This window comes from Lynx canadensis, chromosome D1, assembly GCF_007474595.2.
Source record: "Lynx canadensis isolate LIC74 chromosome D1, mLynCan4.pri.v2, whole genome shotgun sequence".
NCBI classification, from domain to species: Eukaryota; Metazoa; Chordata; class Mammalia; order Carnivora; family Felidae; genus Lynx; species Lynx canadensis.
Window position 1 is genome coordinate 107,172,596 of NC_044312.2, and position 25,819 is coordinate 107,198,414.

The 25,819-nt window shown below is 46.1% G+C and overlaps 1 protein-coding gene and 1 non-coding gene across 2 annotated transcripts; one reads left to right on the forward strand and one right to left on the reverse strand.

Annotated features, from left to right (window-relative positions):
* Positions 1-887: 887 nt before the first annotated feature.
* PLAAT5 (phospholipase A and acyltransferase 5) lies at positions 888-18,643 on the reverse strand. The gene is made up of 5 exons (XM_030333646.1): positions 18,111-18,643; positions 15,909-16,017; positions 5,277-5,385; positions 2,980-3,242; positions 888-1,154 (listed from the first exon to the last, which is right to left on the reverse strand). Exons 1-5 carry the CDS (start codon positions 18,293-18,295, stop codon positions 1,062-1,064), a joined length of 759 nt encoding a protein of 252 aa, XP_030189506.1. The 5' UTR covers positions 18,296-18,643; the 3' UTR covers positions 888-1,061.
* Positions 18,644-25,155: 6,512 nt separating this feature from the next.
* LOC115526586 lies at positions 25,156-25,266 on the forward strand. Its single transcript, XR_003972646.1, has one exon. It is a non-coding gene; the product is annotated as a U6 spliceosomal RNA (small nuclear RNA).
* Positions 25,267-25,819: the final 553 nt, after the last annotated feature.

Below are 25,819 nucleotides of genomic sequence, written 5' to 3' on the forward strand. Positions count from 1 at the left end.
CAACCCGAAGTCAGATGCCCAACCGACTGAGCCACCCAGGCGTCCCCCTGGTCATAATTTTAGATCTATCACACCAACAACGGTCAACACACAAAAATCACTCCTTCCCCTGCCTCGTTCACACAGAAGTCCACTGTGTAAATCATTTGAAATATTCATCTGAAATCAGTGAAAATAACAATTTCCTATTTCCTGGTAATTGTAAGAAAAAAAGCCAAAGTAAATGGTGATGTTGATTATACTTGAAAGTGTGGGGGGTGGGGGGTGCCTGGGTGTTTCTGTCGGTTAAGCGTCTGCCTTCAGCCCAGGTCATGATCTGGTTTATAAGGTTTATAAGTTCAAGCCCCGCATCAGGTTCTCTGCCTCTCTCCCCCTCTCTCTGCTCCTACCCCGCTTTCACGCACAATCTCTCTCAAAAATAAAAACTTTAAAAAGAAGAAAATTAAGGGGGGGCGTGGTTAAACAATGAAGAACAAGGCTGATGTATGATTTTTTTTTTAAATCCAAGAAAGATTTTTCTCAGATTAAGGCACCGAGGACCCTGAATCGCAAGTCACGAGCTCCCTTAAAATCCTCCTCCCCCTGCACAGCTCTGTGGGTCAGAAAGAGCAGGATTCGCATGAATGCAAAATCCGGAGGCGGTTAGCTCAAGAAAAAGAACTTCTGAAGAGCCCTTTCTGGGAATGTTCGAGCCGAGGTTTCCGGGATGTGTCAGATGGTATTCAGGCATCACAGACCAGAGTCGGCCTCGGAAACAAGCAAGACCCTTCCCACAGAGAATAAAATGAAACGAGTATATGAAGTGATGCCTAGCACGGTGCCTGGCGCCTAGGGGAGGCATAATAAATATTCGGTTCTTCTCACCCCGAGAATCCATGGATCTATGATCACATATATTGGATGTATTTCTGGAGGGGTAATTGGATACACTCGAGATTCCTCCAGAAGCTCCCGATTTTCTCGGGAGGAGCTCTGGCGAGAGAAGGCAAGGGGAGGAAAGGGGCTGTGATTGTCCTTGCTGGTGGCAGCCGTTCTTCCTCTGCCTGGAATTTCCAGCACCTTCAGGCGGGGCCGGGCTTGGGCCGTATGCTGTCCACCACAGCTGAAATAACCACACCGGCAGCTTTCGCTCCTTTCATCAGGGCGTGTTCCACCTGCAGAGCAGAGGGGTTCACAGGACACTCAGAGGCTTGTGCCCCGCCCTACCCCTACACCTCACCCCTCCCCTTCAGGAACCGGCCTGCCTGGAGTCTTTTTCTAGAGGAGGAAGCGACCTGGCTGGCCTATATTTCCAAAGATTCGAGAGAGGTCAGGATGGCCCGGGATGGACAGCGGAGGCAGATGCTCTCCCTTTCCCCCATGGGCATCCACGGCTCCTGGCCCCCTTCTTCCCTCGGAGTCCATTCGGCTCAGGGTCTGCCTCCAGTGTAGGGCTCAGAGGCAAAGGATCTCAGAGCGGCACAGCCACAGGGGCCCTCATTCCACATACAGGGAATCTGAGAGCCACGGAGGGGGACTCACTTGGACAAAACTCACTGGGGCAAAGTCACGAAGTGAATTAATGTCTAAGCTTGCCCCACACTCCAGAGAAGGCCCCCTATAATCCATCTGATCCTTGGGGGTCTTCTTTTCATGTACAAACGCTCAGGGGACAGGCGATCCTTCACACCGGAATCCCCAAGCCCTCGGCCCTGGAGTGAGGCCTCCCAAGAACGGTGTACGGGCCACGAGTGGGCAGAGTACAAAGGGGGAAGGTGCACAAAGTAGAGGGGGCAGGGGCGGGGGCTGGGTGACCCGCTCACGCTCAGCAATAGTAGACAGACTGGGATTTGAGCCCCGCAGCCAGAGAGAACATAAAAAGACGTAGGAAAAAAAGCAGAAAAATTACGTCCTACCTTTAATTCTTGGTATTTTTTTTTCTTCTCACAATTAATCTTTATTTTTACTTATTTAGTTGTTAAGTCCTGACTTCTTAATCTATGAAAAAGGGGATGACAAATACGTCCTCCACTCATCTCAGGGGGTTTTAGTAGGGACCGGATATAAACAAGGGCTGCTCAAGTTGTCACAGATACTTAGGTTTTCAAAGCTCTTGAACACGTGGGCTGTGCCTGGTTGGATTTACTTCCGCTCTGTGTGGTGGGAAGTCATAAACCCAGACACAGCCCCGGCTGGCCAGGCAGGTTAAGCGGGTGAAAGCGGAAGGTGGCATACCTGACCCCCGCCACACACACCCCGTCGAAAGAGGCAGACACGCTTGGCCCCACAGCGTGTCGGCTGATCAATTAGTTGTTCTAGGGAGGCTGTGAATCCAGATCCTTTTATATAAAATCTCTACGTGGTTAAATGCTGTTTGGGGCACCTGAGGGGCTCAGTCAGTTACGCGTCCGACTTCGACTCAGGTCATGATCTCACAGTTTTGTGAGTTCGAGCCCCGTGTCAGGTTCTGTGCTGACAGCACGGAGCCTGGAGCCTGCTTCTCTCTCTCTGCCCCTCCCCTGCTCACACACACACACACACACACACTCTCTCTCTCTCCCTCTCTCTCAAAAATAAATAAACATTAAAAAAAAAAATGCTGGCAAGTCATTCAAATTAAAAAAAAAGAAACTACTACTCATCCAGGCAAAACACGTCTGCGGGCCACATGTCGCCGCTAGTTTGCAGCTTTAACAATAAAGTATGGACCTCGGTTCATCCCCATCCTGTAAAAGAACAAACAGTCTCAGAAATAAAAATGGTTTGACCAAGAAGACACACGGCCAAGCTGGGACTCGGCCCAGGGCCCTTGCTCTACAGCCCTCCGTGGGTTCCTAGCGGTGAAAATACCTCCTGAACCGTAAAGCCCCGTAGAAGCAGAAGCCCAGTAGTGCAACAAAGAATACGAAACCACCGCGCACCGTTCCGACCAGTGACTGGGACGACAAGGCCCCAGGAGAGCCGGGCAAGGAGCCACCGGCGGAGCCAAAGCCACCCTACCTGCTGGCTCCTGGGCACACCGTATCTGAGGTCGTTGACGAAGTGCTCACAGTTCCCGTCAATCAGGCTGTACTGCACCACCTTGTTGATCATCTTCTTCGTGCGCCGGACGATCTTGTCCACGGGCAGGGGCAGGTACGTCCCATCCAGCTTGTTGTTGATCTTCCAAGAGCAGCCGTGCAGCACGTCCTCCAGGCGACTGTATTTCACCACGGCCCGGTTGCTGAAGATGGAACTGATACTGCCGGCCTCAAATTCCTCACCTAGAGAGAGACCCAGATGAACACAAGCTGGAAACCTGCAAGGGACAGCTGGGCGGGGGCGGGGGTGTGCAGAGCACTGGCTCCGGCCAAGATGTTGGTCAAGCTGCTTCCCTCCGAGGCCTCGGCTTCACCATCTATAAAAAGCATGGCAGGGGGCGCCTGGGTGGCTCAGTCGGTTAAGCATCCGACTCTTGGATCTTACAGTTCGTGAGTTCGAGCCCCGCCTGGGGCTCTGTACTGATCAGTGCAGAGCCTGCTTGGGATTCTCTCTCTCTCTCTCTCTCTCTCTCTCTCTCTCTCTCTTTCTTCCCCTCCCTCGCTCATGTTCTGTCTCTCAAAATAAAGAAATACGCTTAAACAAAAATCAAAAGGCACGGAAGAGGATGGGAGTCAGATGAAAGGAGTTGCCCGGGACCAACTTGCCCATGAAGACTTTTACCCTGCACCGCACTCCCCACGGTCAACCCCCGCAGCAATCTCTCTCTCTCATAAAACTCCAGAAGAACCTTATGTCACAGCCCCGGACTCCATCCTGTGTTGCACTGACCTGACAGAGTCCTAAGAGTTTTGAGTCTGGCTTTCCTAACTAGACTTCAGCATCTTTGCAAACGTGCGCTAAGCACCCTTACAGGTAAGTGTCAGCTCCCGGGTGTGGGGCTCCGTGACCTGCCTCCCTCTGCAGCCACCGCTGGGCACAGGGGAGCCCAAGCAGACAGGCCTCTCGCTGCTACCCCACTTAGCTTCCAGCCAGAACCATGTTGCCTTTGTCTCCACTCAAACACTGGGATTTGGAGACAGCATTCCACGGATTCGAAAAGAGAAACATTTGAAAGGGGTTATGTTATCATATTCAGTCCTTAGAGGACACAGATGCTCAGAGAGGGTCAAGCACCTGCCCAGAACCAGGACGGTCGCAATCTAAAACCAAGACTGTGTTTCTGCCGAGCCCATATGTATAGGCCAAGGTGGGTACCCTCCTCCTCTGAAAGTTGTCTGAGAACAAGAAGTGTCCCTTGTTCTGTCCTTCCGTATTAGAAGACTCTCTGTTGATTTTACAAGAGCTGGCAGCAGGGAATTCAGCTCTGAGGAGCAGAATTCATTTTCAGAGGAAGATCTGACAGGGAGGGTGGGGACGTGACTGTTAGCGACCTCTCTGGTTATACAAGACGGAGGCTCCCGGACTCAGTCTGGGAAGGAGAGGTGGAGGAAACTGTAACGGGGAGCATTTTTTACCTTGTCCGGGTGTAGGCGGGGCATGGGAGAGGGGCTCTGCCCTGCTGGAAGGTCCCAGCAGATGAGAGGCTGGGCCCAAGGAGGAGGACGGAGCCCCAGGCAGTGAGAGCCGTGAGCCGTCCCAGTGCCCTTCTGTAATTCCATCCTGAACGGGCAGTCCTTGCACAGGATGCAAAATTCCAAAGGCATCAAAGAGTATGCATATTCTCCAGCTCCTCCAGGGCCCTTCGCCCCAGGCGACCAGTTAACTGAGTCAGTTTCCTGTTCTGTTCTATTCTGTCAATTTCCCTGCTTCCTCCCAACACGTCTCCACTCAAGTTTTAATCAGCTGCCAGTTTCATCTCAGCCTTTGTGGGAGGCAATGTTGACAAATGAAAGAACAGCTGGGTCCACAATGAGGCCCAGCAGCCCCGGACAGGTGGAAAGCGCAGGGAGACAAGGGCAGGCGGAGGGGCCCAAGCGATCAGGGAGCCGGAAGCAGCATTTGGGGACGATCGGAACCTGTAAGCATCTGCACTCCTCCCGGGGAACCCTCAGAAATATGAGGAAGGGGGACTGAGGTTCAGGGAACAGGGGGACACTTTCTGACTTTCCATCTCCCTTAGGGCTGGACACTCAGTGGATTTTGGTAGACAAGAGATCAGGCTCCATCACCCAGTTCAATTAAGGCCCGGTAATGCTTCGAGAATTCTACGGCTAATGAAAGGCAGCAGCTGAGGAACATGATAACTAACTGTATCTCTCTTCACTCCGCTAACTTCAATATCAATATCAACATTTCAGTAGAGTATCCACTCTTACTCGGGGGAGCCAGATGGACCACACAGTCGTCTTCCACGTAGATGGCCCAGTGCTCATAGCCGATGCGAAAAATCTCAATCAGGTCTCCAGGTCTGGGTCTTGGTTTGCTCTGTGACGGAAGAAATAAGATCGAAGAAAGAAACTGCACGTGCCCAAGGACCCGGTTTGGAGAGCAGCTACCACTCAGCCTAAAGCCACCGGATTCCATCGCTTTACAGAAATCCCGGCGGCAAGAAGCTCTCTCCACACACGGGACCAAAGGACCCACCCCCCCCCCCCCCGCTGTCACCCTCGTTATGAAAGCCACAGAGGCTAACTGTGCCAGCTATCAATGTATTGCCCCTTGGTTCCAAAAGCACCCTCCAGATGAGTTCTGCGATATGTGCTGGAACTCTTTTCAGCATTTCTCCCTGAAAATGAGCACTGTGGAAGGGGTTCTCCTGCAGGGGCGGGGGTGGGGGGGTGGTGAGGAGGGTGATGGTCAGTAGTGTGGGTGTGAGGACTTCTAGTGGAGCTCTGCCTGAGCCGGATCCCTCCGACCCCATCACCTTGCAGCCTTGGCCTGGCAATAACCCTTCTGGGGCCCTTTTGATGGAGACATCAGTGCCCAGACACTTCCTGCACCTGCTGATGTCCCGATTTCCTCTACAGGTCACCACGTGGACCACCTGTGGTCCAAAGGGTCCTCCCCTCCTCTGCATGCCAGCTCCCCACACACACTCCAAAGGGTTGCATTTGCCCAGCAGTCACGGTGCCGTCCCAGCCTGGCCAAACCAAACTTCTCTGCTCACCTCTCTAACCGAATCTCAATCCCTTCCAAGTCTGTCCTTCCTTGAGTTTTCTCCCTCAGCCCTGGGAGACCATACTGAGTTTCTTCATATCTTTTTTTTTTAATGTCTATTTATTTTTGAGAGAGAACGAGTGGGGGAGGGGCGGGGGGGGATCCAAAGCAGGCTCCATGCTGATAGCAGAGAGCCTGATGGAGGGCTCTGACTCACCAACCATGAGATCGTGACCTGAGCCGAAGTCAGATGCTTAACCGACTGGGCCACCCAGGCACCCCAAGTTTCTTCATATCCTGTAGTTACTCTTACGTAGTTTAATAATTCTTTATAGTAAATCTCCCCGTTTAACTTACTGTGTGTTTCCATCTCTTGACTAGACGCAGAAAAAGAGAAAGGAAGGAAGGAAGGAAGGAAGGAAGGAAGGAAGGAAGGAAGGAAGGAAGGAAGGAAAGAAACAGAAAGAAAAAGAAAGAAACTCTCATATCCTTCCTATCCCATATCCCTCCTTCTGTAATGTGCATCCCTCCCAAACTATCCCTGTTCGTCCTGGGAAGAAGGTCTGTTCCCTGATTCCTCCCCCAGAAAGGAAGGTCAGAGCCAGTTTAGACAATCAAACCACCCCACCGAGCCATCAACTTTACAGTGGCTTGTCACTTACGCCAACTTTGCAACAATTTGCCCACATAGCCTAACTTCCTCAAGGCTATAGCTCACCTCCCCGTTCCCAGCTCTATTTCCCTGGCGAAGGACAGCCATTCGCCTGGGCCAAACCTCCTGGAAGTAAAAGGGGGGTGGGAGGGGGTTCACCTGTTTCTTTTCCAAGTTACAAATTCACAAAGTTTGCTTAACCATCATCACCACCATCCAAGTGAGAACGTGGATTGTCCTAAACATCCGAAGAGATTTCTCATGCCTGTGTAGACCTTCCCATCTCCTAACCCCAGCCCCAGGCAACCCTGGGTCCATCAGCCCGTCATTCACCTTGATTTTGCTAACTGCCTTTTCTGGGTACAAGGATAAGATCACATTATTTCTGTCCTTCATTAATATGGTGTATGACATTAATTTATTTGAGGGTGTTATACCCAACTTGCACACCTGGGATAAATCTCAGTTACAGTGTATATCCTCTTTCTGTGTTGACGAATTCAGTCTGCTGGTATTCTGTTGAGGATTTTGACATCTATATTCACAAGAGGTATTAGTCAGTGGTTCTTTTCTTTGGGGAAGAGGAGGGGATTTTAGAATTTTCAGGAGTTTTCTTTTGTTCCTTAACACTCTTCACCTGCAGTATTATCACTGGATAGGGGTAGTAAGGTAAAAACTTGAATGTGATTCACAACAGACTCAATAGTCAACAAGAATTACCACTCCCTTGCTAGATTTTCTCTAAGAAATCACTAAATTGATTTTATTGAGCTTTGGGTCTCCACCTTGGTTGCACATGAAAATGACCTGGGGAACTTTTAAAACTTAAGACTCTGGGGCGCCTGGGTGGCTCAGTCGGTTAAGAGTCCGGCTTCGGCTCAGGTCATGATCTCATGGTTCGTGGGTTCAAGCCCCGCATCGGGCTCTCTGCTGACAGCTCAGAGCCTGGAGCCTGCTTCGGATTCTGTGTCTCCCTCTCTGTCTGCTCCTTCCCCACGTACACACACACACTCTCTCTCTCTCTCAAAAATAAATAAACATTAAAAAAATAAAAAGTAAGACTGATCTGGAGTATGGCCTGGGGACTAGAGTTTTAAGCGCTCCCCAGGTGACTCTAATCGCACCCAGTGTTATAGCTACATTGGAGGCTTTTCCAAAGTCTTGTCCTTCCTTTTCCCTGTACTTTATCCTCCCCAGCATTTCATCGACCTCATGGAACCGTCTATAGCCTCCAGGACAAACCTCCAGTCCCAAGTGATGTTCCAATCTCCAATTCCAGATTAGGGTCTCTGTGCCCTCTTTCTCCCTTTGGAGTCAGATGTTACTTCAAAACGTTCCATCCACCTGCCTTTTATTCCCTTTGCAGAGACTGGCAACCCAGCTCTGACCCTCCTCCCAGAATTAGTCACCTGCTGAGAAAAACCAGTATTTTGTAAGGCCCCGGGATAATGTTTCTGAAAGTTTTATCAATCTGACAGATGTGGTAGGGAAGTGGGTCGAGGGTTTGTTCCTGCCTGCAGCCTGTGGCAGGTTGGCAAGAGCAAAATCACAAGGTAAGAGCAAGAATTTGAACTCCTAGGAGTAAAAAGGTGAAGCCTTGGGACCTTTTCTAGAATGCATGGACTCTCAGGTCAACCCCTGACCAGGTATTAGAGCGGATGTGGAAAGCCAGCGGTGTAAGAAAATCCTCAAAACACAAATATTAGGAATTCCACTTTAGGCTCTGACCCTGACCCCGACAACATCTCAGAAATAAAACCCAGAGCCGGACTCTCTAAAACGGGGGAAGTGAATGAAACCATGTATCAATGATATACAAGGTCTCCTGCAAGGACCCATGATAATGTTGCTTATCACATTGTAATGTAAGTCTTATCTACTTCCTGTTTCCCCACACAGTCTGTGAGGGCCTTGAGGGCAAGGATCCTTCCAGATCTCTGCTAAATAAAAAAAAAAGGGGGGGGGGGCCTGGGTGGCTTAGTCAGTTAAGCGTCTGACTTCGGCTCAGGTCATGATCTCACAGTCCGTGAGTTCGAGCCCCGCATCGGGCTCTGTGCTGACAGCTCGGAGCCTGGAGCCTGTTTCAGGTTCTGTGTCTACCTCTCTCTCTGACCCTCCCCCGTTCATGCTCTGTCTCTCTGTCTCAAAAATAAATAAATGTTAAAAAAAAATTTTTTTTTTAAATGTAGCCAAGGAAACTTCGATAGTCCTTATTTCACTGCTATTAAGTAAAATCCTATTCATCTCTTACTACATTTTTGCCAGTAACATTGAGCCCTACAGACCTGCTTTTTGCTTATAGTGTTATCAAATGAGATTCCAGAGCCTACCCTTAAAAATGCAAGATTGTTTAAAAGCAATCTTCTAGGGGCGCCTGGGTGGCTCAGTTGGTTGGGCGTCTGCCTTCGGCTCAGGTCATGATCTCACAGTTCATGAGTTCAAGCCCCGCGTCGGTCTCCGTGCTGACAGCTCAGAGCCTGGAGCCTGCTTCCAATTCTGTGTCTCCCTCTCTCTCTGCCCCTCCCCTGCTCATGCTCTGTCTCTCTCTGTCTCAAAAATAAATAAAACATTTTTTTAAAAATAAATAATTAAATAAATACATAAATAAATAATAAAAATAAAAACAATCTTCTAAAATGTCGAAGGTGATGTCCTCCCCGCAGCTAGAAGGGCAACAGCAACTTCCCGCATCATAAAGCTTGCTAAAGAGTCTGACTTGGTAAAGTACTAAACTGAAAACACTTACAAAAATATCAACCTTGTTATATATTGTGCAATATGGGGGCTTCGTGAACATTTATGACTGCTACCCACTTGCTCTGCTCTCTGTTAAGCTAAGTCAGTCCTTAGAGTACCGTTTGAACAAAATGGTCTTAAAACATTCTGGAAGTTGGCATAGTGTCTTGTCAAAATACCCCTCAAGGAGAAATGGAAATTTTTTTTTTTTTTTTATAAATTTTTTTTTTTAACATTTATTTATTTTTGAGACAGAGAGAGACAGAGCATGAACGGGGGAGGGTCAGAGAGAGGGAGACACAGAATCCGAAACAGGCTCCAGGCTCCGAGCTGTCAGCACAGAGCCCGACGCGGGGCTCGAACTCACGGACCACGAGATCGTGACCTGAGCCGAAGTCGGCCGCTTAACTGACTGAGCCACCCAGGCGCCCCAGAAACGGAAATTCTTATTGGTGGCTGGACTTGATCATTCATTGGCCTGGTAATAATGTTCTAATCATCGACAATGCTACATTCCTGAACAATATAACTAAGACCAACTCGATTGGCACTTTCCTCTTCTTTCATAGAATCAATTGGCCCTATCCTCTTCTATCACATAATGAGAAATAAAAACCTTTGACTGTCAGGATCATTATTTGACTAAAGAGGTCAAAAGCCTCACCTCCTTTAAGCGAGTACAATGCAGAGGGTCTTAATGAACCCACAGTAACTGGGATAGTCAACTTCTGCAGCCAACTCTCAGCACCTAGAATCATATCACACTAAAACCACCTCTAGAAGATACCTTCAAAAACACTGGGTCCAATCTCTTCATTTTTTTCTTATAACTTCAGTTCTTTTCAAAGACAACTGACTGGGGGCGCCCGGGTGGCTCACTCGGTTGAGCATCCGACTTTGACTCAGGTCATGATCTCGCAGTTTGTGGGTTCGAGCCCCCCATCGGACTCTGTGCTGACAGCTCAGAGCCTGGAGACTGTTTCTGAGTCTGTGTCACCCTCTCTCTATGCCCCTCCCCCCCTTGCACTCTGTCTCTCTCTCTCTCTCCTTCAAAAATAAATAAACGTTAAAAAAAAAACTGTAATTTAAAATAAAAGGTAACTTACATCAAAGAGAATTGAAAACCTATGTCCACACTTGTACATGAATGTTCATAGCAGCGATATTCACAATGGCCAAAAGATGGAAACAACCTAAATGTCCATCAACTGATGGATGGCTAAACAAAACGTGGTCTATACAAACAATGGAATATTATTCACCAATAAACATGAATGAAGGGCCGCTACATGTTACAACATGGACAAACCTCATAAACGTTATGTTAAGTCAAAGAAGCCAGACACAAAAAACCACATATGAATTTCAGAATAGGTCAATCCATAGAGACAAAAAGTAGGGTTCCCAGGTACTAGGACAGGGGGAAACTGGGAAGTGACTGGTAACGGGCAGAGAGGTTTTAGAGAGTATTGAGAAAGTTCTAAGATTTTTTAGTGACAATGGCTACACAACTCTGAATGTAGTAAAAACCTGTGCATTATAATTATACACTTTAAAAGGGTAAAGTTTGGGGCACCTGGGTGGCTCAGTCAGTTAAGCGTCCGACTTTGGCTCAGGTCATAATCTCAGGGTTTGTGAGTTCTAGCCCCACATCGGGTTCTTTGCTGTCAGTGCAGAGCCGCTTCAGATCCTTGGTCCCCCTCTCTCTCTGCCCCTCCCCTGCTCGTGTTCTCTTTCTCAAAAATAAATAAACATCAGAAAAAAACAAGGTAGAGACTGTTAGATTGGATTAAAAAGCAAAACCCAACTCCATGCTGCGTACAAGAAACATATTTGAAATATAAATAAATAGGTTACAAGCAAAGGCAAGAAAATTTTACGCCATGCTAGCACTAATTGAAAGGAAGTTATACTGGGGTGCCTGGGTGGCTCAGTTGGTTGAGAGTCCGACTTTGGCTTAGGTCATGATCTCATGGTTCTTGGGTTCGAGCCCCGCATCGGGCTCTAGGCTGTCAGCTCAGAGCCTGGAGCCTGCTTCGAATTCTGTGTCTCCGTCTCTCTCTGCTCCTCCCCCACTCGTGCTCAGTCTCTCTCTTTCTCTCTCTCAGAAATAAATAAAAACATAAAAAAATAAATAAAAAATAAACATAAATAAAAAAAAGAAAGGAAGCTAGAGTGGCTATACTATCAGACAAAGTAGATTTCAAAGCAAAGAATATTACTAGTGATAAAGAAAGTAATTTCATAATAAGGGAATCAGTTTATCAAGAATAAATAATAACCCTAACTGTCTACATGTCTAATAACAGGCCCCATGATTCATCAAGAATGAACTGATAAAACTGTAAGGAGAAAGAAACAGATCCATAATCATATTCAGAAATTTCATACTCCTCTATGTAATTAATAGAAAAATATCAACGTAAGACCTGAATAACACTATGAACCAACTTGACCTAACTGATATTTATAGCATACCCCAACCAATAATAGCAAAATACACAGTCTTCTCAAGAGCTAACAGAACATTTACCAACATGGACCATATTTCGGGCCATAAAGCAAGTCTCAATAAATTTCAAATGGATTCAAACCATATGAAGTGTGTTAAACGGGGAAGTTTATAGTCATAAATGCCTATAATAGAAAGGAAGAAAGGTCTGAAATCAATGACCTCCACTTCCACCTTAAGACATTAACAAAGAAATGTGAGGGGTGCCTGGGTGGCTCAGTTAGTTAAGCCACCGACTCCTGATTTCAACCCAGGTCATGACCTCATGGTCAAGAGTTTGAACCCCATGTCAGGCTCTGCACTGGGCGTGGAACCTGCTTAAGATTCTCTCTCTCTCTCCCTCTACCGCTCCCCTACTCTCACACACACACACACACACATACATACACACACACACACACACACACACACACACACTCTCTCTCTCTCTCTCTCTCTCTTTCTCAAAAAAATAAACAAATAAATAAATAAGAATTGTGAAATAACACCGAAGAAAGGAAATGATAACAAATGGGGCAGCAGCAGAGATACAGAAAATAGAAAACAATAAAAGAAAATCAATGAAATCATAAGCGAGGTCTTCGAGAAAACCAATAAAATTGATAAAACTCTAACCAAACTGATTAGAAAAATAAAAAGACAAAAGTTACCAATATCAGGGATGAGAGAGATGACATTATTACACATTCTGCAGATAGTAAATGGGCAGTAAGGGAATATTACAAACAACTTCATGCCCATAAATTTGACAAATTATAAGAACGGCAGAGATTCTTTGAAGACACAAGCCATTAAAGCTCACTCATGAAGAAACAGATCATGTGACCACCCCATATCTACCAAGGGTTTGTAGTTAAAATTCTTGTAGCCTTGTAATTAAAATTCTTCCCACAAAGAAAACTCTAAGCCCAAATGACTTCACTGGTAAATTCTACCAACCATGAAAGGAAGAAATGATATGAATCCTACACAGAATATTGTGAAGTGAGAATACTTCCAAACTCAGTCCATAAGGCGAGCATTACCCTAATACAGAACCAGACAATTACAAGAAAATAAAATCACAGATCAATGTCCTTTATGAATATAAATACAAAAATTCTAAGCCAAATTCTACAAATCGAATCAAACAATGTATAAAACGGATACATCATGGCCACGTGTGGGTTCCCCCCCCAACCCAGTATTTCAGGGTTGTTAGAACATTTGAGCACCACTCAGTGTAATTCAAACTAAAAAAGGAAAACTGTGATCTCAATAGGTACAGAAAAAGCACTTGTTAAAGTTCAATGTCTATTCCTGATTTTAAAAAAAAAAAAAAAAGCTCTCAACAAATTTAAAAAGGGATAAAAAGATCTGATAAAATGGCTCTATGAAAAACCTACAGCTTACATCATGTTAAATGGTAAAGACTGGATGTTTTCCCTTTAAGTTGAAGAATGAGACAAACATCTGCTGGCACCCTGCTATTAAGCATTGTACTGAAATTCCCAGCTAGTGCAATTGAAGACAAAAAATAAATAAAGGCATCCAGGTTAGAAAAGAAAATGCCAAACCGTCTTTATTTGCTGATGATGTGATCACCTATGTAAAAGGTCTATTGGAATCTACCCCCCAAAGGACACTAAAGCAAGTAAGTAAGGTTGGAGGTAAATCTACAAAAGTCAATTGTAGGGGGCTCGGTTGGGTAAGCGTCTGACTCTTGATTTCTGCTCAGGTCATGATCTCATGGTTCATAGGATCGAGCCCCATCCTGGGCTCCATGCTGACAGCATGGAGCCTGCTGGGGATTCTCTCTCTCCCTCTCTCTCTGCCCCTCCCCTGCTCACGTTCTCTCTCACACGCGTGCAGTCTCAAAATGAATAAACTTAAAAAGTATTTCCAATTACTAGCAACAAATGGTCAGAAATTAACATTTTTTTCAGTTTAAATTTTCAAAATTGAAATCTGAAAAAAAATTTTAAGCTATTTCAGGGGTATCAAAAAATATTAAATACTGACCAAAGATCTGAAAATCTTTCAAAAGAGGTGCTAGATCTGTATGCTGAAATTTATAAACCATTGCTGAGGGAAATGACAGAAATAAATAGCACATCTTGCTCATGGGACAGGAGACTCAATATTGTTAAGACATCAATTCTCTTAAAGGTTTGATGTGATTCCCATCAAAATCCCGGAAGGCTTTCTGTAGAGTCCTCTGTAGTTGGAGGACTAACATTACTTGATTTTAGGAGTTATTATAAAGCTATAGTAATCAAGATAGTACGGTACTAGCCCCACAATAGACAAGTAGGATCAACAGAACAAAACAGAGAGCTCCGGAGGAGACTTACAGTACATAGATAACTGGGTTTTACGCAGGTACAAAGACAACTCAATGGAGAAAGAATGGTCTTTTCAACAAATGGTGCCAGGACAACGGGATATTCATAAGGAAAACAAAACAAAACAAAACTTCAATCTGTACCTCACACCATATAGCTCAATATGTATCAAAGATGTAAATGTAAATGTAAAAAAAAAAAAAAAACTAAAACTTTAAAATATCTAGGGGTAGCTGAGTAGCTCAGTCGGCTAAGTGTCCAACTCTTGATTTCAGCTCAGGTTGTGATCCTGGAGTGGTGGGATCAGGCCCTGATATTCTCTCTTTCTCCCTCTGCCCCACTCCCCTGCTCGAGAGAGAATACTGCAAAGCATGTATCTGATGAAGGGTTTGCACACAGAATTTCTGAAGAACTCCCAAACACACAAACCCAAGGCAAACAATGGGCAAAAGATTTGGACACTTCACCAAATAGGATATATGTGAATGGCAAATAAACACATGAAAAGATGTGCAATATCATTAGTCACTAGGGAAATACAAATTAAAACCACAATGAGATCCCTACATACTTATTAGGATAGCTAACATTAGACACTAACTATACCAAATGCTGATGAGGACACGGAGGAACTTGAACATTCACACACTTCTGGTGGGAATGTAAAATGGCACAATCAGTTTGGAAAACAGTGGGTTAAACATACATCTACCGTATGATCTAGCCATTTCATTCCTACATATTCACTCAAGAGAAAAGACAGCATATGTCTGTACAATGACTTGTGCACAAATGTCCACAGAAGCTTTATTTGTAAGAACCAGAGACTGGGAACAGCTCAAATGCCCATCAAGAGGTGAATGAAAAAAAAAATGGAATACTACTCAGTAGTAAAAAGGAATCAACTATTAATTACACCCAACAATATGGATACAACTTAATTGTTTTTAATGTCTATTTATATTTGAGAGACAGCCAGTGAGTTAGCGGGGGAAGGGGCAGAGAGAGACGGAGACAGAATCTGAAGAGTTGTCAGCACAAAGCCCGATGCGGGGCTCGAACTCACCAGCCACGAGATCATGACGTGAGCCAAAGTCAGACACTTAACTGACTGAACCACCCAGGCGCCCCTGGATACAACTTTAAATAATTACATGAAATCATGTGAAAGGAGATGGACAAAAAGGGCATGTACGATATGATTTCCTTACATAAATGTCTAGAAAATGCAAATTAATATACAGTGACATAAAGCAGATCAGGTGATTCCTGGGGATGCAGGTGAGAAGGGGGGGGGGATTTACAAAGGGAAACAAAGTTTCGTAAGTTATGGAGATGTTCATTATCTTGATTACGGTGATGGTCTCGTGGGTGCACCCATATGTCACAACACATCCAACTCTATATATTCTAAATATGTGCAATTTATTGTATGTCATTTATACCTCAATAAAGTTCAATGAAGAGTTCAACAAAGCTGTGTTTAAAGAATTTTTGAAAGCATATCCAACATCCCAAGTCGCTAGGCAGTTCAACCTGCCACACAGTCTAAATAAAGTAAAACACAGTCTGCAGAGAAGCCACAGGCACGTTAAAGATACGCGCTAAAAATTCTTGTGATGCCCACCTTGGCGGCTTGCTTTGCTAACTTGCTTTCACTCTCAGGCTTCGGGGTTGAATGTGACTCTGCTCTTTTCTGGTTGGGTGTGGTCTCCAAGTTAACTCCGGGCTCCTCCCTAAATGAATGTTGGGATCACGTAGTTAACAAATCACACTATTTCACAAATACTGGAAATTCTGCATCACTTCAGATGTGGGATTTTAAGATACCTTTCAATTTTCAGATTCTAGGAAACATTTTCCCCAAGGCTTGTTCCTGCGATCACGCATTTAGCTTTCGTACAAAATCACTGCCATTTACTGCTTTTCAGACGATTGTTTAAAATGCTAATGATAGCAATGAGTAGCTCTCAGGATTTTTTTTTAAATTGCGGATAATCTTTCTTACTTATCAAAGGGACACTTGCACATAGCTTTAAAAAACTGGTAATAGTACATAATGGCTTCTAATGAAATGCAGTAGAACCCTGCTCCCTCCCTTCTCTCTTCTGGTCCAGCTGTGAGAGGCAAGCCCCTTGAACTCTTGAGCTGTTTCTTCCAACAACTTGCTCCATATTTCTGAGAAATCTCATTAGGCCACAACAGTGTAACTGCAAGTGTCATGAAAGAAATCAGTAGATTTTGTCCCTTAAACAAAATGTTGCAGGAGAGGGCTGAAACCAACGGCAGGAATAGGCTTTGGGATAGTGTGGTGAAATATATTGGGGTCAAAAAGACACATGGCTGGCTCGGTAGAGCCTTAGGAGCACGTGACTCCTAACCTCAGGGTTGTGAGTTCAATCCCTACATTGGGTTTGGAGATTACTTCAAAAAAAAAAAAAAAAATTTGAGGAGCCTGGATGGCTCAGTCAGTTGAGCATTCAACTCCCGGTTTCAGCTCAGGTCATGATCTCATGATCTCGTGAGTTCAAGCCCTGCATCCGGCTATGTGCTGACAGTATGGAGCCTGTTTGGGATTCTCTCTCCGCCCCCCACCCTGCCCCTCTGCTCCTCCCCCACTCATGCTGTCTCTGTCTCTGTCAAAAAAATAAATAAATAAACTTAAAAAAAATTTTTTTTTAATTTTTTTTTTTATTTTTTCAACGTTTATTTATTTTTGGGACAGAGAGAGACAGAGCATGAACGGGGTAGGGGCAGAGAGAGAGGGAGACACAGAATCGGAAACAGGCTCCAGGCTCCGAGCAATCAGCCCAGAGCCTGACACGGGGCTCGAACTCCTGGACCGCGAGATCGTGACCTGGCTGAAGTCGGACGCTTAACCGACTGCGCCACCCAGGCGCCCCCTTAAAAATTTTTTTAAATAAAAATAAAATAAAATCTTTACAAAAAATTTTTAGTGTTTATTTTGGAGACAGAGTGTGAGTGGGGGAGGGGCAGAGAGAGAAGGAGACAGAATCTGAAGCAGGCTCTGAGCTGTCAGCACAAAGCCTGATAGGGAGCTCGAACTCACAAACAGTGAGATCATGACCTGAGCCAAAGTTGGGACACTCAACCAACTGAACCACCCAGGTGCCCCCCCCCAAAAATAAAATCTTAAAAAAAAAAAAGACGTGGGTTTGAATCCCGGCTCTGATATTTGCTGTCCAACCTTGAGCTAGTAAATAAATCTGTCTGAACATCAGTTTGATTATCTCTAAAACAGAGATGAAAGTATTTTTCTCAGAATTCCCAAGAGAGTTAAATGAGAGACCATATGTACACGTCTGGTACATCACCAACCAAAAAAATGGCATTTTCTTGACCTTTCCCTATGCTTCACCCCTTCTCCAAAGTATAGTGTATGGGAGTGGACAGAACCCCTCCTTTTCAACATAGCTCTTTGGGGAACTTTTAGACCCTTAAAATCTTCAAAAGAAGCAAACCGTGTTTTCAATTAAAGTGAATTAAGGAAATTTGCAAGAAGATCTCATCATTCATTAGTGAGACCAACTGGCCACATTGTAAGCGTTCTTCTAAAGCGATTCTGTCCTCAGGGCTCTGGGCAAGACACTGTGACTAGAGCTGCCGCAAGGCAGGTCCTGTCAGTGGCCCCAAGCCCTGGTCACAATCTGGTTATTATCAGGCACACACGAGCCTTCCGTTTACTGGTTAATGGTAGGCTGGTGCCTCTGAAAACCACCTCCGGAATTATAAGAGCTGCCGTCAAAGTCGGTTCTTCAAAAGGCTCCCCCCACCCTAAAAGCCAGTCCCTCCGTAGGGTGACTCTTACCCCTCCTGGACGCTTCTGTCCAGTTCTGAGGTTCCCTGCTGCAGGTGCTTGGGAGAGAGCTGGACCAACGCTTGAGAGGATATTTCTAAGGGGGAGAGAGGAGGGAAGATGCTATTTAAACCACAACTGCCTCCTACAGACAGTGAAATCTGTAAAGGGAGAGTTGGAGGCAGCGCCTCGGACATCTCTGTGAAGGTGGCTCCGAGCTCCAGCCTGGCCTGGTCAGCCCTCAGTCAATTTGGGGGGTAAACGAAGGGGGCTGTGGGACTAGGTGCTGGAGAGGTCTCGGCTCCTCCGGTTAGGAAAGACTTTGGAACTCTCCGGGATAGAATGGGGAAGAAGGTGGAGGGAGAGCCCAGAAATCCCGGGACTAAACCCGGCAGCAGAAGCTTCTGAGGAGCTAGAACCCTAGAGCCGTTCTCAACTCCGCCTGCCCGGGACTGCCACCCCGCTAGCCCTTCCGGCCCCAAACAGAGTCGCTGGGCTCGCTCTGATGAAATGAACATCAAACGCTCCCTCCCGAGCGTGCACTCGTTCCGGTTAACCGGCATTTCGCGCCATCAACACGTAGCTACGAGAAGGGGCCTGGAAGACAACTCTGGTGACTTCTCGGGGCGGGGGTCCGAGAACCTCCCAGTAGGGCCTCCAGGCTGGGGCGCTGCAACGGGGTCACGGCTGGGCCGCGTACTTGCGGCTCCGGACGCGGGTTTGGGGCGGGGCCCGGGGGAGCGGGAGAGGCGGAGCCTGCTCTTCCCGGGGGCGGCCGGGCTCAGGCCCATCCCGCGGCTGCGGCTCGGCGCCGGCGCGGCCCAGGCGGCTCTGCCCCAGGTCGGCGGAGCCGCGGACGGAGGGGCGCGAATCCCGGAACGCGGGGCGCGCGGCCAACGGCGGGGGCGCGCGGGGCGCCGCGCGCACCGCCGAGGGAACAGAGAGGGCGCGAACGGGGGCGCTTGGAGGCCCGGGAAAGGCGGGGGAGGGCGGCGGCGGAGGTCATCCGTGGGGCGGAAGGCCAGGCGGGCCAGTAGGCACGGAGGCGGGGGTGTGCCATCCGACCTCGCTGCAGAAGCCAGACGTTAAGGAGCGACAAATGCATTGAGGCCAGATTAGGAGGGCCTGGGGGAGGCACGCTCAGGAGTTAAGATCTTGAGGGATCCAAGGTTTTTAAATTATTTGCATGACTTAAATTATATATTTTGTAATTAATTACATATAATATGTAATATACACAAAACGTATGGAATGCACGTAATTGTGAAAACGTGATAATAAAATCACTCCCCGTGAATACACCTGCCTACTTAAGAAGGGGAACACGCCTAGCACACAGAGGCTAGGTCCTGTGTGTGTTCCTCCCTTATCTCATTTCCCTGCCGCCCTCCGCCAGAGGTATCCTCTGCTCACTCTTGCGTCTATCATGCCCTTGCTTTTTTTTCTTTCTTTCTTTTTTTTTTTTTTTTAATCTTTTAATGTTTATTTATTTCCGAGAGAGAGAGCGCGAGCAAGGGAGAGGCAGAGAGAGAGGGGAAACACAATCCGAAGCAGGCTCCAGGCTCTGAGCTGTCAGCACAGAGCCCGACTCCGGCTTGAACCCACAAGCCGTGAGATCATGACCTGAGCCGAAGTCGCACACTTCACCGACTGAGCCACCCGGGTGCCCCTATACCCTTGCTTTTTAAAATGGCTTTTTAGGGGCACCTGGGTGGCTGAGTCGGTTAAGCCTTGGACTCTTGACTTTGGCTCAGGTCGTAATCTCCCCGTTGGTGAGATTGAGCCCTGCTTGGGGGCTGACTCTGCCTAACCTGCTTGGGATTCTCTCTCTCCCTCTCTCTCTGGCCCTCCCCCTCCCCCCTCTTAATAAACTTTTAAAAATAAATAAGTAAAATAAGCCTCTAAAAAACAGCTTTTTAAAATCCTTTCTTTGCATCCCTAATACATTGTTTGGTTTGGCATACTTGAAGCCTTATAAAAATGGTCAGCTGTGTTAACAAGCTTCTTCTTCTGCAATTTGCTTCTTTCAAAGCTGTTTCTACAATACATACCTATTACCGTGCAGATCTGTAATTCATTTTCCCTGCGGAAAAACATTCCATTCTGTGAATACACCACAGTTTACTGACCCAGTGATAACGCCACTTGGTCCTTTTTTCTCATTTGGAATTCGAAACTATGGAAAAGAGCCCAAACTGTGCCCTGGTGTGCACACGCAAGAGATTCTACAGAACGTAGCACCTGGGAAGGTATGCACATATTCAACTTTACAACAGAATACTAAAACGTGTTCCCCACTGAGTGTACCAATGTCACTTCTACCGGTGTGTGTAAGAATTCTTGTGGGTTTACATCTTCACCAACACTTAGTGCTGTCATACTTACTTTTTCCAGGTGAGTGGATGTAAAATAGTATTTTACGAAAGAGTTTTACTGGAAGTTGTGTTTTTGGGGGGTGGGGGTGCCTGAGTGGCTCAGACAGTTAAGTATCTGACTTCGGCTCAGGTCATGATCTCATGGCTCGTGAGTTCGAGCCCCGCATCAGGCTCTCCGCTGTCAGCACAGAGCCTGCTTCAGATCCTCTGTCTCCCTCTCTGTGCCCCTCCCCTGCTCGCATGCTCTCTCTCTCAAAAAAAAAAGTAAATATTTAAAAATTAATTTAAAAAAAAGAGAGGTTTGGGGCACCTGGGTGGTTTAGTCGGTTAAGCATCCAGCTTCGGCTCAGGTCATGATCTCATGGTCCATGAGTTCGAGCCCCTTGTCGTGCTCTGTGCTGACAGCTCAGAGCCTGGAGCCTGCTTCCGATTCTGTGTCTCCCTCTCCCTCTCTGCCCCTTCCCCGCTCATGCTCTGTCTCTCTCTGTCTCTCAAAAATAAATGATAAAAAAAATTTTTTTGAAATAAAAAAAGGAGAGGCTTGATTCTATTCCTATAAAAAATACCTTTTTTTTAAACTAGAAGTTTTAATTTACATTTCACTGATCACTAAGATTGAAACCTTTATATATAGGTATAACCACTTAGATTTCCGCTCTTAAAAAGTGCCTGTTTGTGTCTTTTGCCCAGTTTTCTTTGGAGTTGTCTTCTTATTAATATGTAGAAGCCATTTTTGTGTCTTTGATGCTCATCTTTGTGAGTTGTATTTGTTTGTTTTTTTTTTCATATTTTCTTCCAGTTAATGGCCTATCTTTCCACTTTCTTTCTGAAGTCTCCTGATAAGGAGATATTATTAACTTTAATGAAGTAGACTGTATCAGTCCTTTCTTTTGTGGTTAGCACTCTGTGTCTTTCCAGGAAGTCCTTCCTCGCCCTAAGGTCTGAAAACTATTCTCTATTTTCTTGTGAAAGTTGCAAAATTTTGTCCTTTTCACTTAATCTGTCTGGAACTGATTTTCCCCATGTGAATAATCCCCATATGATTTACCTCAGCCTGACTTACTGATAGTTTCTTCTTCCCCCAGTAATGAGCAAGACCACCTCTGTCACACCTCAGGCTTTGGTGAATGAGCAAGAATATTGTTGACTGTATTCTATTCCACTGGTCGATGTGTCTGTCTTTGTGCTACTATCAAGGGATTTTAACCATTATATCTTTATGATAAATCTTAAATTAAAAAAGAATTTTATTTAATGTCTATTTTTTGAGAGACAGCGTGCATGGGGGAGGGGCAGAGAGAGAGGGAGACAGAATCTGAAGCAGGCTCCAGGGTCCGAGCCATCAGCACAGAGCCCGACGCAGGGCTCGAGCCCACAAGCCATGAGATCGTGACCTGAGCTGAAGTCGGACGCTCAACCGACTGAGCCACCCAGGCGCCCCTATGATAAATCTAGATACGTGGTTATCTTGAGATCCTTCCCTCCCCCCCTATCCTTCCATAGAAGCTTCTTGACTCTTCTTGGGCTTTCGCTCTTCCATAAATATTAGCTTGTTAAATTGCTCAAAATACTCTGTCGACATCTTGACTGAAATTACATTGACTGGGTGGCTCAGTCAGTTAGGCGTCCGAGTTCGGCTCAGGTCATGATCTCACGGTTTGTGAGTTCGAGCCCCATGTCGGGCTCTGTGCTGACATCTCAGAGCCTAGAGCCTGTTCCGGATTCTGTCTCCCTTTCTCTCTGCCCACCCCTGCTCACACTCTGTCTCTCTCAAAAATAAACAAAAACAAAAAAAAAAAAAAAGGAAGAAATCACATTGAGTCAATAAATCAGCTTGGCAATTTTGACATCTTTACAAAATTGAGTTTTCCAGACGATTACATATGATCTCTATCTGTTAGGTCTCCTTTAACCTGTTTCGATGAAGTTTCATATTGTTCTTTGTAGGGGGCGCCTGAGTGGCTCCGTCGGGAAAGCATTCGACTCTTGATTTCTGTTCAGGTCATGATCTCATGGTTCATGAGTTTCATTTGCGCTGTCAGCATGGCACCTATTTGGGAGTCTCCATCTCTCTCTCTCTCAAAATAAAGAAACAAACTTTATATTACTCTTCGTAAAGATTTGATTTTAGGTATATTACATGTTTCCCTCTACTCATTTGGAAGTTTACACTCTACTCTTTTATTTATTGCCCTTGAAATTTTTTTGTATTAAAAAAAATTTTTTTTAATGTTTATTTATTTTTGAGACAGAGAGAGACAGAGCATGAATGGGGGAGGGGCAGAGAGAGAGGGAGACACAGAATCGGAAGCAGGCTCCAAGCTCCAAGCCATCAGCCCAGAGCCCGACGCGGGGCTCGAATTCACGAACCGTGATATCGTGACCTGAGCCGAAGTCGGACGCTCAACCGACTGAGCCACCCCAATTGCCCTTGAAATTTTAACATGCACGCTCAAAGTCTAAAAGTAATATCTTAAGCACCCCTCTGAAACAATGTAAGGGTGGGGGGGCAAGAACTGGACTGGACGGCTGGGAGAGGAAGGACTCCTACTTCTAGAAGGGTCCAGGGGCGCCTGGGTGGCTCAGTTGGTTGGGCGTCTGACTTCGGCTCAGGTCATGATCTTGCAGTCCATGAGTTCAAACCCTGCATCGGGCTCTGTGCTGATGGCTCGGACCCTGGAGCCTGCTTCAGATTCCGTCTCCCTCTCTCTCTGCCCCTCCCCTGCTTGCACTCTGTCTCTCTCTCAAAAATAAAATAAAAACATTAAAAAAAAAATTTAGAAGGGTCCCAAGGGAGACCCGGGTGCCTCTCTGAAGAGGTCCTCAGAGATGACAGAGTATTGGAGTAAAGCAACTTTGCCTGCACTCTGTCTACCGAGACCACATAAGCAGAGGCCTCAGCACTAGGACTGAAATGGCACAGAGCTGGGGACAGTCCACGGACCACCCCCGGCTTCCCGGGGCCTGTCAACTCTGACCTTCCTCCTTGCCCCCACATGCGGTGATGTCTACACTCTCCTCTGCTCCCAGGCCCTCAGGCCATGCACCTCACCCCAGGTGAATTAGGACACGCGATCAAATCTGTACACTGAGCTGTGGTTTTTGGTTTGGTTGATTTTCTTGGTCGGGTGTTTTCTTACTTATTTTAGGGCTTTGCTTGCTTTTGTTACTTTTTATTATGGAAACGTGCACATAAAAATAAAAGTCAGAGGAAACCGAATAATGGATCTCCACTAACCTTTCACCCAGCCTCTCCAGCTTACAGTGCATGGCCAGTCTTGCTTCATCTATACCCCCCCCACCCCCGCCAACTTCCTCTCAACAACCAGATTTTTTTGGAGCCCATGCCAGATGCCGTATCATTCCATCTGTAAGTATTTCAGTACATATGTCTAAAAGATAAGGAATCTTTTAAAAATGAAGATGACCACGGCACCGTTAGCACATTTAAAGACATGTTAGCAGTTCCGTAATGTCATCAAATAGCCAAAGTCTCCCTCTCCCTGATTTTGCTTATATGTTTTTTTACGTGGTTTTTGTTTGAGCCCTAAGCCACGTGGATCCATAAATTACAACCAGGGGATGTGCCTCTTAATTTCCTTTTGTGAAAGTGGGAGTCAGCAACTACCCTCTAACTGCCATCCAGCCATTGCCTGTTTTCGTATGGCCTCAGAGCTAAAACTGGCTTTATATACTGTTGAATCGTTTATAGGGATGTCTGGTTGGCTCAGTCGATTTCCGTCCGACTTTGGCTCAGGTCATGATCTCCTGGATCATGGGTTCGAGCCCCACATGGGGCTCTGTGCTGACAGCTCAGAGTCTGGAGCCTGCTTTGGATTCTGTGTGTGTCTCTCTCTCTGTCCCTGCCCCACTTGTGCTCTGTCTCTCTCTGTCTCTCAAAAATAAGTAAACATTACAAAAAAAAATTTTTTTAAACACAAAAATATCATTTATAGATTTTTGTAAAGTTTATTTATTTATTTTGAGAGAGAGAGAATCCCCAGCAGGCTCTGCACTGTCAGCACAGAGCCTGACGTGGGGCTCGATCCCATGAACCAAGAGATCATGACCTGAGCTGAAATCAAGAGTCAGATACTTAACCGACTGAGCCACCCAGGCGCCCTTATTGTTAAACCACTTAGAAAATAAGAGTATTTGGGGCGCCTGGGTGGCTCAGTCGGTTAAGCGGCCGACTTCGGCTCAGGTCATGATCTCGCGGTCCGTGAGTTCGAGCCCCGCGTCGGGCTCTGTGCTGACAGCTCAGAGCCTGGAGGCTGTTTCAGATTCTGTGTCTCCCTCTCTCTGACCCTCCCCCATTCATGCTCTGTCTCTCTCTGTCTCAAAAATAAATAAACGTTAAAAAAAAAAAAAAAGAAAATAAGAGTATTTGTGTCACGCGAGAATTATATGAAATCCAACTTTCAGCATCCATGTTTGATTTAAACATCACCTTTAAGTCCCCTTTATTTCACCTTTAAAAACCCTTTATTTTCAGACCGTCTTTGGCAACTTCTGCACGACAAGGGCAGGGGTGTGTAGTTGCTGTGGCATCTGAGACTTTATGGCCTTCAAAGTGTAAATATTTACTCGCTGGCCCTTTACAGAAAACGTTTGCCAACTTCCAATCTTACCGGCTTCTCCTCCACCTCTTTTCTTCCTTGAAACTTTCTCATTGAAGTAACGGGGATGCTGGCGTGGGCACCCTACATGCTAAAATTGGAACAATACTGAGATGATGACCATGGCCTCTGTGCCAGGATGACACACACATTTGTGAAGCGTTCCATATTTAGAGGGAAAAAAAAAAACAAACAAACCCCAGAGAACCAGAGTTATTTGTCTTGTACAATACAATCATTCATGCCCTGTATTCCTAGACACTGGTAACTAAGTATAGAGACTCAATCAAATTCAGCTTCGGTGACTTTTTCTTCCAGAGGATTCCACTAGCGTCCATGTGTCCTTCCATCAGGAAGTAAATATGTCTGCTTCTGTATCTTTCTGTGATGTCACCAACCGCTGACGACCAGTGCTAAACTATTTTGAGTTCCAGTAGCCAAAAGTGACTGGTGAGCGACAGGAACTGTCTGGGATATGATGAGGTCTGCAACCCCGCGGGAAAGAGGGAGTCAACATACATGGTCCAGAGCCATGGTTGGGAATAAAAATCAAGCTACATCAAGTTTTTAGGTTGCGATTCTGCAATAAACTTATGTTCCATGGGGGAGGGAAGAAGGGTCGTAGGCTATACGTCAAAGTAACGAGAAGTGTCGTGTTAGCCTACGGAGGTTACCGGTAATGCTTGCTCTTTCCCTCCGTTTTACAGTATTTCTGTCCAGATGATCT